At 42.8% G+C, this 13,564-nt stretch overlaps 1 protein-coding gene across 1 annotated transcript; it reads right to left on the bottom strand.

The window, feature by feature from the left end:
- Nucleotides 1-1,600: 1,600 nt before the first annotated feature.
- thbs1a (thrombospondin 1a) lies at nt 1,601-11,690 on the bottom strand. Its single transcript, XM_080850420.1, has 23 exons — nt 11,486-11,690; nt 11,276-11,363; nt 10,559-11,118; nt 10,364-10,442; nt 10,106-10,195; nt 9,869-9,978; nt 9,405-9,530; nt 8,649-8,745; nt 8,189-8,359; nt 7,702-7,878; nt 7,373-7,546; nt 7,084-7,211; nt 6,781-6,933; nt 6,364-6,582; nt 6,148-6,255; nt 5,473-5,632; nt 5,245-5,363; nt 4,810-5,044; nt 4,445-4,672; nt 4,026-4,297; nt 3,811-3,908; nt 3,572-3,711; nt 1,601-3,456 (listed from the first exon to the last, which is right to left on the bottom strand). Exons 2-23 carry the CDS (start codon nt 11,337-11,339, stop codon nt 3,449-3,451), a joined length of 3,516 nt encoding a protein of 1,171 aa, XP_080706546.1. The 5' UTR covers nt 11,340-11,363; nt 11,486-11,690; the 3' UTR covers nt 1,601-3,448.
- Nucleotides 11,691-13,564: the final 1,874 nt, after the last annotated feature.

The following is a 13,564-nucleotide window of genomic DNA, read 5'->3' as shown; positions in this document are numbered from 1 at the left end:
GATTTAGTATGACCTCAGCTTTTTGCTTTTTTGTTACCCTAACCATTTGTCTTGCAGCTGAAGGCCAAATAAAGATAACTTAAGGAATGAAACAGGAAATCAAAGTGCATTCAATTATGCTCTTAAGTACTCCCAAGATTATAGTCAGAGGTTCTCATTATGCTCCTAAGACTGTTTCCATAGTATACTCAGTCACACTTCACCAAACATAGTCCTGTTTGTTGAAGATGTACATTCATTTATCTTTTTAAAGCAAATACATTTTGAAATAGGTTCATGTCCAAGCATTTTCCATGACATGTTTTAGTGGGTGTCTAGAAAGTGTTGCTGTGCTGGTGGGTAGCAGTCTATACTTCACTGCTACATTTGTGAGAAGCTGCTTCTGGTGTGGAGATGCCTGACTGGTGAGTCAGTGTCTTCTAACTGCATATCTCACCAGCCAGGCTGAGGTGGAGTCCCACAGTCATCCCCTGACAGGGTGCAAGCCAAACAACACCTTGTTCTTTTACTGTTGCAAGCCACAGTTGCAACACTACTTACATACTCACTGTAGCAAGCTGTAGAGTGAAGTAGCATGCATTTTCATAACAATATTTGTTGCTTCTTTTTGAAGCATTCATAAGGCATCATGAAATGCATTGTTTGTACACTGTAGGTGTGAAAAGTCAGTAAGAACACTTTTGGTGTCTGGTGCAATATTGCAACTCCCTGCTCTGCAGAATCTCCGGCCATGAAGTGTGTTTTGTGCACAATCTCAACAGGCAGTGACACTCTGCTTCACCCCAACAGAAGTCAAAACTTTGAGGTGAGGGCTCAGTGAGTCGTTGCACATTGCGCGTTCTTCCACACTCTCATCGGGCCAAGACACGGAGGTCTGTGGAATAACAGAAATCAGTGGCGTTTGATTTTTATTTCCTTGTCCAAACAGAGGTGCCTCCCTCTCTCTCTCTCTCTCTCTCTCTGTCTCTGTTGCACTCTGAACATGTCTCAGAGAAAGTCTGTGTGTGGGAGGAATGTCTCAGGAAGGTGAGATGATCCGGCGCTGTTCCCAAAGTTTTTCCATGTTTTAATCCCAAACTTCCCACAGAAAATAGAATAACTGTGTGAAGTTGGGGATGGAAGAGGGAGCTGAGATTTGAGGTCTCACCTATGATAACTCTCACAAGATTTATGTGACTGTTAGTGGGTCTTTTTAGGTCAAAACAACTTATGAAACCCTGAAGGTTCTTTTTTTTTTTGTCTTGACAGAGACCCCATAAGTGTATATTTTTGAGGTGGAGAGGGAAAGGAACATGTCCTTGTAGAGCTTAATACCAGGTTCCTATTTTGGGTTTGCTCCTCAAGTTATAGGTTTTGAGGGCACTACCCTGTAATGGAGGCTCAGATTTGCACGGGCATAATTATGATTTTTGGCAGAAGAGAAACGCTTGTCACAGATATAATCCCTTGTTTAGGTTGTCTAATGTAAAGCCTTCATAGAGAAGTCGGGTGCTCAATGATGTATTTCCCACTGAATGTGTTTGAGTGTGTGCTTTTGTATCTGGTGGAATAACCCAAACTAGGTTAAAACAGCAAAGAGTTTTTAAATTCTTTATGGAGTTATTTATTGTTTTGTTGACATTACAAATGACATGGTATGAGTCAAAACAGCCTTTTTTGTGGATAAAACTGGTACAAATACTTAAATATAAGCATCAATAATAGTAAAAAAAAATAATAATAATGAAAAACTAAAACACAAAACAAAAACAACCTCATGTCAGTGTGCAAACAGTTTATACAGACAGAAACATTTCCACATCAGGTCGTGTTTCTTGATAAATTATTTAAATAGCATATATCTACACACATCAAATAACTTCTCAAAATAAATCATTACAATAACTTATTTACTTTAAAAAAAAGGCATGATCAGACATATTTAAAGCACAACATATTTATAAAAACTAGTCAATTCTCCTTATGTTGGGAACTGTCTGCTACAAAAAAAAAATACTTTGTATTATATACAGGCTAAAAATATGATTGTACTACAGTAGCAATTACAAGGCCAACCATTGTATATACTGCAGCTCCAAGATACGTGTTTTTGGTTTCAATTGTACATCATTGAGGTAATATTTGTACATTGCGTTCACTCAAATGTAGAGCATACTCAGACACACTATGTTGTAAGCAAAAACAAGAAGTCACATTATTACCTTATTGCCAAAGATGATAATACTGAATTCTAGTGGAGTAGATGGTGGATTTTCCCTATGTTTTCCAGTTTAACTTCAACGTTAATGCCATGTTTGTTGTTAACTTCTCTGACAAAGGACAATGAGATGAGTAAGGATACTATCTGCCAGAAAGCATCTGAATCCTTTTACATCAGCAATCAACATATACAATAAATATGTACTTATTTACACCCTAACAAAATCTGGTCCTTTTCTTAAACATACAAAAATGCCAAACAAGTTCTAATTTCAGCTTGTACCTCTACTCTCCCTTTAACGTCCTTGTCTTTCTTCCTCCTCAGCCCCTAACTTAAATGCCCAGATAGCAAGTGCTTATTCATTTAGAAATGGATAGTCCTGATTTGGGCAGTTCCGAGTCACATACTGTCTGGGCGTCCACTCCTGCTCTCTCTATGTGTGTACTTCACACTTTCAAGGTCCCTCTGCAGAAACTTTCAAATTGCTACTCTGATTAACGTGACTCAGTTTTCAGTGTTGGTTTTTTCTTTTCTTTTTTGTGGCCTTGAGAGGGATCCTATTTCTGGTTCGCCATTTAGGTTGGTTCGCCATTAGGTTTTTGGTTTATTCCCAATTGTATTAAATTACTCTAAAAGCTAGGGAATTTGACTAGAGCCGTCCAATTGTTTGTGTGTGAAATCTTCGGTTTGGTAGGGTCTCAATTTGAGATTAACCCTCTCCTAATAGGTCGACCTGTTCTACTCTGTATTATAATTCCTCAGTAAATCTTTCAAGGGGCCATCAAACACTTCTACCTTTACTACGAAATGAGTGGTAAAAACAAAACTATTATTGCTTTCTTCATTTTGAAACAAGTTCATCTTTTTTAACAAAGTCAACAGCAGATCTGAGGATATCACATCTCTTTGACATCGGTTGAAGAGAGGGCTGCTGGCTAGTTCAGAAGTTCAAAGACATGTTTTAGAACCCCTTTCTGTGCAATGCAGGGTTGAGAGAAAGAGATCTCCCAAAGATTGGGAGAGTGGGGGAAGTTTGTGCTCCCCAAGGCACTACCTGCCAAGATGCAGGGGTTTTGGTATCTTCATCCAGCAGTCAACCGTCAGACATCCCATAGTCAAGTAACTTCAAAGCCGCTAACCCCTCTCTTGGTCCAAATGGAGGAGTGATATATATATGGTCCAAAACATACATTACATGTTTAGATCTGTACATAAAGGCACATTCATGTAGAGGCCATCTTGGTTGAATTATGAATCTGAAGAGACAGAAAAGCCAGTTTAGTGTTACATTCTTCAGTACAGGGAAAGTACATTGTTCAACCCCAATCTATGAAAGTATAAAAGACTTTATAAAATCTCAAAATGCCTTACCTCTGCATTCATACTTCAGGTCTGAGAAGTAAACCATCTCCTGAGAGAAGACAAAAAGACCTAGTCTTCCACCAGCATATGTCTTGTCATTGATGGCTCCAGAATCGGCCATGATCTTCTTGCCTTCATACATGATCACTCTGAGGAGACGAACAAGAAGAGGTATAACATTAGATAATTGATACAGAACAGGATCTGTTGGTAATACATACAGGGGTCTTTTAAATGTCTGTGCATACCTAATGTGTCCAGTCTTTGGTCTGTGGATCAGATGCCATCTGTAGGCAGTGTAGTCCTTCCAGCCGATGTTCTTTGGGTCGTGCCAAAGAGTGCGCACCTGCACATCAGACACAAGACAAAAGCAACATTAGAAAACAACCCCTTATTAGAACATTATGCTGTTTGATGCTTATGTTCAGTCATGTCTCCTGCTTCTTCTCCAGATGTCACCCACCTGTCCTGCGGTATCTCCTGTGTGCCACAGGGCGTTCCTCAGATGCTCTCCTGGTCCGGTGGTGGAGTTTACCACCTTGATGGACAGGCCGGAGTAACCCTGGGCTTTGGTTGGGTGATGGGACCAGTAGGTCTGCGTGATCTGCTTCCACATCACCACATAGAACCGTGAGCTGGACTGGTAGCCGAAGACAAAGCCTGCATAGTCGTCGTCGCGGTCGGTGTTGATGAAGAAGGTACCACTAAAGTCCACAGCATTGAACTCATCATAACCTAGAACAAGGTAAAGAAACGGCTGATTAGAATACATCGTGGTGCTCAAATATGTTCATCTTTGACAGGACCATGTTGATTAAATCATTTTATATGTTGATTGACATATTTTTCTTTGAGGGGAAACTGTATAGATTTTTCACTCACCAACAGCAATGCCAGGATCACAGTTGACTGTCTGCACCAGCTCTTTGCCCTGGTGACGAACCACCCAGTTGGGGTCGATCTGAGAGGTGCCCTTGGGGTCCAGTGGAACCATCTGGAACCTGCGGAAGTCTGTCTCACTGATGGCGAAGTTCTCGGGACAGACATCATCGATGTCCAGCACATTGTCCTGGTCAAAGTCATCCTTACAAATATCTCCACGACCATCGCCTAGTTTATAAAGGAAAAATAAAAGAGTGAGTCAGGGTTTCTCAGTCGCTGGACAAGGTTCAGTCTGTTGAATTCTGCTACTTCTGGGTCGATGTAGTCATGATATGAAGAAACTGACAAAAACAATGTCTGCTCACCATCAGAATCAATCTGGTCAGGGTTAAATGCCAGCCTGCAGTTGTCCTTCTCATCTGGAACGCCGTCATTGTCGTCATCGTGGTCACAAGCATCTCCCTTGCCGTCTTTGTCGTGGTCGGCCTGGTTGGCATTGGGAATGTAAGGGCAGTTGTCCAAGTTATTCTGGTGACCATCTTCGTCAATGTCTTCGTTGCTGTCGCATTTGTCCCCCACGCGATCTGAGTCAGAATCAGTCTGTGGGAAGAGGGGAAGAGAAATGAATAACACTAAAAGGACAATAGGGCTTCAGACTTGCCCACTCTTTTCACTGGCAGGAGATTATTTCATTCACTTTCTGTATTCATGAGGACATTCTTTTCTCGTGATTAAAAAAGACACCATAAATGCTTGGTCTGAATCTCTATGTGTTTCAGAGAGCACCAGAGGAGTCATACCTGGTCAGGGTTGTGTTCAAGAGGGCAGTTGTCACAGTGGTCACCAACTCCATCTCTGTCAGTGTCTCTCTGGTCAACATTGTACACGTAGGGGCAGTTGTCCTTCTCGTTCAGGATACCTGCAGAACAGCACCAGCAAAAACGTATTAGCAGGTGACTAGCGCTTTACAAGTCATGGTCTCAGGTTCTTTGGCAGACAGTAGAGCAATAGCTGATATAATAGCTCACCATCGCCATCAATGTCAATAGCACAAGCGTCTCCCTCTCCATTGTTGTCAGTGTCGATTTGATCTGTGTTGGGCTCATATGGGCAGTTGTCACAAAGGTTACCAACATCATCACGGTCGTCATCATACTGTGTTGGGTTGAAGATGAACTGGCAGTTGTCCTGTAATACATCAAGGTTATGTTTAGTATAAACGTTTAATTGGTTACCATAACTGGCATAAGGCTATTTTACAGCAATCACCTTTGAATTTGATACTGACATCTGGCTCTGTTTATGTAGGCAAAACTATTCCCTCACATCAAAGGCACCTCTAAATTCACTGCTGGAACTATGAGCCATGAAGTTCCTACCATTGAGCTGGAATGCACGACTTGGCTGTGGGATTTCTTCAGAAATTGTCTAACATGTCAAATGAATTATGGAGGTACAGCCACAAAGTCCATTGCCTCTGGTGTTATGCTCATAACAAGATAGTTATTTATCTGCTACTGGCTCACTCAGTCACGTTTTTTTTCTCTCTCTCTCTTTCCCTCTCTCTGTTTTTCTCTTCATTTTAGCATGCATAGACAAGCGCCCCATATAGCCCAAAGGACGTGAGTCTATGATATTTTTGGGTTGGTGTTTCTCTGTGAACGTCAACAGTCCCCGTCGTAAAGTACATGTTAAAGTCTTACCCTATCATCAGGGATCCCATCATTGTCATCATCATCATCGCAAGCATCTCCGAGCCCGTCTTTGTCGTAGTCTTCTTGGCCAGAGTTGGGAAGGGCGGGGCAGTTGTCCTGAAAAAAAAAAAACATTATTACTTCAATGATTCTCCACCTCAAACCTCCACTTGACTATGAGACACTAACACTATGTAAATTGTAAAGCAGGGGGGTGGCAGTTACCTTCTTGCAGTGATAGGTGGCATTGGTGACACAAAGGAGGTCTCGGTTGGGCCAGCCATCCAGGTCAGTGTCTTCGCCGCAGATGTGCCCGTTACCAGCAAAACCTGGTTTGCACTCACAGCGGTACATGGCGTCGGAGAAGATTCCCAGGTAGATGCAGTTGGCATGCTTGTTGCAGTCGTGGGTCGCATCCTTGCAAGGGTTGCGTGGTACACACACCTAAGGGGGATCAGAGTTGGGGTAAGGTAAGGATTCTTTGCTGGTTTGGATGAACATATTGTTTTGTTACCCCATGCTGGGTGCAAAGTATGTGTCTGTAAGTGTACTTTTAAAAGGCCTTAAATCAACTTGTTTTTCTAGCAATGGCAGGTAATGTTGGAATGATCTGTGCCATGTGTTTGGATGGAGAGAACATACCTGCTTTTTGGCAGTGGCTTCCTCCACTCCCCTCCCGTAGGGGTGGGGGCCAGAGTAGCGCGCAGGGCAGGGCAAGCAGTTGTACCCTGGCTCAGTGTTCTCACAGCGATGAACTCCGTTAAGTGTGAAGCAAGCGTCAGGAACCACTTTACACTGCAGGAGAAAAGAGAGATGGCACCATTAGAGAAACTCTTTCCTGTCAGACTCTATTCAGCCCCACACAACCATCACAAATGATTGAGAAATAATACTACTAATTGATAATAATATTAACAAATGAGGATAATCTGTAGTCTAGGGTACCTCATCAATGTCTGTGCAGGTAATGCCGTCTCCAGAGTAGCCTGATGGGCACTCGCCACACTTGAAGCTTCCATCAGCGAAACTGGTGCACTTAGTTTTAGAGAAGCACGGACTGGACAGACAGCCATCTAGGAGTAACAAAAAAGACATCAGTGCATCTGTTAATGATAAAGGCCTACTGCATTTAATAATATACCAAGAGATCAGATCAACTATTGGTTATGTATCAAGGATTTTGCCTTGGATGTAAATGATTATAGGTTAAGGAGAGAGAAGCTAAGGTGCTTACCGATGGGGCAGACGTCAGTGTTGCACTGTTGAGTATCCTTAGCTTTGCCCAGACAGTCTTTTCCACCGAATTTGGGAGCAGGGTCTGTGCAGAGGCGCTGTCTGGACTGACTGCCACCACCACAGGTGACTGAGCAGGTATCCCACAGGGACCAGGGGCCCCAGCCTCCGTTGACTAGAGGAGACGCAGAGAGAGAGAGAGAGAGATAGAGAGATAGAGAGAGAGAAACACTTTGAGATTTAGATAAGCACATATGATTGGCAAATAGACTTCCAGATAGACTTCAGAAAGGTACTTCCAAATGTATAACTGTTTAATAAATGACTTACTCGGACACTGCACTTGCTGGCACGGCTTGTTTTCGCGTCCCTCTCCGTCGCAGTCCTTGCCCCCCAACTGTGGGGTAGGGGAGTTGCACAGGCGGATGCGGGTGATGACGCCCTCTCCACAGGTGACCGAGCAGGAGGACCAGGGAGACCAGTGGCTCCAGCCTCCATCTTGTTTGACTGCAGACCACAACCACATTCTATTATTATCAGCCCTAATGTCACAAATAATGTTGCAAGTATAACTCTGCCCTCTAAAAGCTATTATTCTAGTCTTCAACTAGGAAAATAGAAATTGCATTATTGCACTGTAACTATTAATGTTGCTGTGGTACATTTTAAAGGTCGACTGTACAGCACAATTTAATATGTTAAAAAAAGAAAGAAAACCAATTACAAAATTACACAGATACCTTTTTAAAACAGACAAACATTGTTTTTTAGTAATATACACTTCAATCAAGGAGAGTAAGTCAGAGGTCCTACTCACAGCGTTTGTCGCACTCCTGAAGGAAGCAGTCGCGGGTCTGCACAGAGGAGCCCCCACAGCTGTTGGTGATGCGGTCGCAGGAGCGTCCGCGGGTCTGGGTGCCCCTTCCACAGGTGACAGAGCACTGGGTCCAGTCTGACCAGGGGGACCAGCCTGCGCCTTCAGTATTGACTGTAGAAACAAAACAAGACCGCAAAACATGAACACCTCCATTAGCTGTGAATTCATCTAATCATGGGATGTGGACAGTTTCAAATCAGGGACCTTGAGTAGGCATTGAGGCCCCCCATTAGATGTATTATATGTTAAGATGTATTATATGACTTTTTTCCCTGGCTCTCTCATAAACAACTGAGATTCATTTATCTATTAACGTGTTACAAATTTCAAATTCAAATCCTTTTTTCTCACATTACTTTAGTTTTGGATTGTGAGAGGTAGTGAGGTAGTGTGTGCTCACCTTCATCGCAGCGCGGGCAGCACTGTCCCTCCGGCACAACGGCATTCTGGCAGGGCACGAGCGGGCAGGAGATCCTCCGGCACACGGTAGCAGACTTCTGCAGTGGCAAAGAAAGGAATGTGGGCATGAGATTAAATATCTCTGATGCGCCGCGGACAAACTGGCACTAACACAAGCAGTAAAGGCTGTGAGAGAATTAATTTACCCCAACAGGCTACACAAAGTCAGAGAGCTGCTCTAGGCATAATAAAAAACCTACGACTGCGAAAGAGACTGTGATTTTTTGCCTAACTGAAGGGCAAAAGCTAGATGGTGTCGGTTCAGAGAGAACAGGGTTAGGCAGGGACGTTCAGGAAGGATAAGAAGAAAGGTCAATTCATATAGGAGAGAGAACAGAAGAACCACAGGAAATGGCAGGGTGGGAATATTTTTTACAAACCAAACACACACAGACAGAGGCATGCCAGTAACTCCGCCTATTGCTCAGTAGAGTCTTTCCCCTAATTAGAGCAAAGCTGTCCAGACCCGCTCTCTGGGTCTCCCTGCGATCCCTCTAGACGCTGCTTAAGGGCGCCACCCCATTTGCACTTCATTATAGCCCTGGTGCTCTCTCTCTCTCTCTCTCTCTCTCTTTCTCTATCTCTCTCTCTCTCTCAGAGCCTGTCAAAACAGTGACTGGTTTTCTCATAAACGTTGGCTGGTATGGGCAGCCATCAAGGTGAGATGTTTGCGGTCGGACAAGAAGGACCTGCTCACCTGACACGTGCACTCGGTACAAGCGTCCACCGTCCACTCGTCCAGGTCCTTGTAGACGATGCCGTTGTGGAGGCACACACCACTGTGGATCCTCATGGTGGTCTTGATCAACTCGTTGTCTTTATTCTGAGAAAACAGTGAGGGAGGAGACCCATTAGCTTAAAACTCGTTGGGATCACGTAGATGCATTACAGTGTGTTGATTTAGCAGGGTACATGAGCACCAGAACCACAAGCACATTTGTATCCGCATGTGTATGACAGTTTGGGTGGGTGGTATTAGACCATAAAACTTCTCATTGAAAGACAAGGGCCTGTTACAAATCTAGCCGAACCACACAAAGAGAGACGGAAAGAAAGAGAGAGAGAGATGGGGGGAATGAGGGGAGGGGTGTTGAGGAAAAAGAAAGGAAGAGAGAGTGTGGGGGAAAGGAATGCGCCCTGGCAGCTGGGTTCTTTGCTCACCACTTCACGGAGCTCGTTGGACAGCTGCTTCACCACCAAGCCGAGTCCCTTGAGTTCTTTAAACATGCTCTCCAGGTCGTCACAAGTGAAGCCACACACGCCCTGGATATCTACAGAGGGAGAGGGAGAGAGAGTGGGAGAGACATTTCATCAGACTCCATTCACAAGTGGTCTTTACAGCCCTCTGAAGTGCAGTGAAGTGACTTTAGAGAGAGCGACCGCAGAGTGAGAACTCACCTTTGGTTTTGTGCCCGGTGTAGTCAGTGCGAATGGCTGGGCTGGACCCGTTCACTGGGTTGTCCAAAGTTATGACCTCTGCCAAGGTGCCTGCAGGGAGGATCACTGGGATTAGTTGTGATGTTCTGATATGTTTATTTAGGTTCTGTGGGCTCTATGACATGTTTTAATCAGGTTTCTAATCACCCAATTAAGTTATTGTGAAGCGGTTTGTCACAAGTTGAGAATCACTTTAGAGCTACATGCATAGACACTTACTCTGGCTCTGGCATCCCATGTTGCGCAGAATGGCATCAAGACTGGTTCTGAAAACGAATCGCACATTCTGGAGCACGCCCTGTAATGAGTCAAATGGCATGCTTAATTCACTGGGCATGAATACCGGAGGACACAAGGAGTGTGTTCAGTTGTGGATAGCTAAAAACACATCGACAAGCCAAAACACGAGCCTACCATGAATCTCTCTTTTACTGCTCCCTTGCCTATTCTCAGGCTGGCCGATTCTGCGATCTGCTGGGTCAGGATTTTGTGGATGGACGCATCCAGTTCCGCGGTGTTGACCTCTTCGCAGCCTACAAACAACTGCGCCCGGTCTTCCTGCACGAACAGGGTGATGTTCTTCCAGCCGCCAGTGGACAAATACGCATCGTCGATGGACACCACCTGTTGCTTGTTCATGGTAGTATAAACTAAATCAAGGCTGTTTGCTTTGCCGTTAGAGATGATCTCAAAAATGGGTCCAGAACCGTCTTTCTTTTCCACGGTCAAAATACTGCCTCTCGTCTTCTTCGCTTGCTTGAAGGTAGCCAACAGAAGAAATCCCTTTTCTGTCTGAATGGAATCAATTATGTCCCTGAAGGAGATGTCGGGAACCGAGGGAATCAGGTTTGGGTTCAAAATTTTGTATGCTGGACTGTTAGGGTCTGGACCTTTCACTAAACTCACTCCATGATGTTTGTTGGGGACACGAGCAAGTTCGAACAAATCATAGATGCTATTGTCATCTCGATTTTCTGTAAATCAGAAGAAAAAGACAACACTCTTATCATCAAGACTGTCGAAACAATCAACTGAAATCTTTCAAAGTAGCCTACTTAGCGCATCAATTGACATGATTTGAACAAGGTAGGCGTCCTCAATCTCTAAACAATGTATTTAAATCCTTCTTACCTGGCAACCTGACGCCCTCGCAGTTCCATACCATCAACAGTAAAAAGAGCGCGCTCAACATCATTATGAGACTTCACACTTCTGTTATCTGAGGGCATCAACAAGGTATCTTAGTGAAATGTGTCAGCTCTGTATAAAATCAAATTATGTACAAGATGATAGTTTACGATGCAATCATTTATCTATAAAATAAAATAAAAGTGTCCTTACCTCAACAATGATAGATCCTTTAAACTTGGAATCAATGGATCAAAAAGTTACCAATGAAAATAAAATCCTTCGATATGTTAGTGCAGTGTTCTCTTCAGTACCCGTCCTTCTGCTGATATCTCCGACAAATATTAATACTTTACTAAAATAATATAGAAAGAATAAATATTAAGCTACCGGCGCTGTTCTTGATGTTCTCAGCTTTGCGCTGTTCAAACTTCAGTATCAACTCAGAGTACCACCTTGTATTTAAATGGTTTCACGACATTCCTAAGGTCTGATTCCACCAATCAGAGGCTTGGAAAAGAAAGGGACGAACTTATCTTTTTACCTCACAGCGCGTCGGGTAATATCCGAGACGTTCTTGGAAAAAAAAAAATGCATTCCAGAAATGAATTTCCATCACCAGAGAAATATTTAACAGACGCAAGCATGCCAAACCGTAGGACTGATTATCAAGGAAACCTGTACATGTTATTAGCAATTATTTAAATAGCCTACTTGTTAATTTAAGAAACTTGTATATGTTCGTAATACATTGTCAATGGCAAATGAACATGAAACAAAGTGCTAATTAGGAACAATTTAAAGTTTCTATGCTTCGGCGCTCCAATATAGCTGTTAGAAACCATTCATAAAACATTAAAACTTGATTTAAGTTTTTTATATGTCATTGTTTAATGAACTGAAGGTGAGAAGCAGTGAATAATATCCCGGGAATCTACTGCCATTCATGAAATGTCCACCGGGGGCCGTTGTGAGTTTAATCTTGTCTTTGGTGTCACCGGCTCTTGACTATGTTTCGGTATGAAGTAAAGTCTATGAATAGATCCCCACTGTTACAATTGTAGAACTGTTGGATACTACAGGAATCATTTCAAAGATAACATTTCTGTAGAATGAGTGAATACTTGGATGATAACTGAGACACAGATGTGAAGAACTGTTTTAGAACCGCAAAATTCCACAAAAAAAGTCTAATTTAGCTCACTGAAAGAACTCAATCGAAAAAGGAAAACTCGTAGACATTTATTTGACAGTTGTTAGCACGATGTCCTATCTGTACATTTTGTTTAAATCTGTTGATTAATTTTCATAATATGCCACAGCATTTTTTTTATTATTGTTTTGTTGATCGAGACCACTATTGTGCATCTAAAAAGTTTGAACTGTTTCTCTTATCTGTGGCGATGTATGTGTGACATGCGTAACCAGGTGAAAGGGGTTGAGATGAGTCATAGCCAGGGGCTGTTCATGGATGTTACTGTCATGTTGGGCACGGCACGTTGCACTCTGTCGCCCTGACGTGGTCAAACGTTCCCTCTCACTGATTTTTTTCCTTTTTCGTCTTCCCGGAAAAATGATTTTTATTAGCCCAGATGTTGTACTGACATAGCAGAGTTCCAAAAATAGTCCGAATTTCATGAGTGCTCTGCGCTGTAGCCTATGGATGCTGGAAGGCGAAAACCTACGCAAACATCAACAACCAAGTTTGCCAGGAGGTGGTGACCATTCTACCAAAAATGATCCACTGACAGGTGCCAAGTCAAAGAGAATCTGTATCATGAGTCACTGTCCCAAGTCAAAGAACAGGCAGTACTGTACACTCATGACAAGACACAATGTGTTGACCAACATATTTTCGGTTTGGTCAGATATTCTTTCAAAACTTTGTTTCTGTCTTCCATATTTAAAGGCACCCAGTGCAACTTTCGAGGCTTAAAAATAAACATTCAATTTCTAGTCTTTTTTACACGTAGTAAGTTTCAATAACTCCATACCATTACATACCGACATTCAAGCAGCAAAGATGAGACGTCGTTGTGTGGTGAGAACTGATAGAAAATCGATAACAACAACAATCGCCGCCATTTTCTTTATTTTTTGGTAACCTACAATAAACAAAGCAGGTTCCAGTCAATGGAAAAATGGCTTCTCCCCACCGGCGATTGTTGTTGTTTACGATTTTCTATCAGTTCTCACCACACAACGACGTCTCATGTTTGCTCCTTGAATGTCGATATGTAATGGTATGGAGTTATTGAAACTTACTACGTGCAAAAAAGACTAGAAATTGAA

Source organism: Sprattus sprattus (genome assembly GCF_963457725.1).
Source record: "Sprattus sprattus genome assembly, chromosome: 13".
Lineage (NCBI taxonomy): Eukaryota > Metazoa > Chordata > Actinopteri > Clupeiformes > Clupeidae > Sprattus > Sprattus sprattus.
This window is presented reverse-complemented; position numbering and strand designations above follow the sequence as displayed.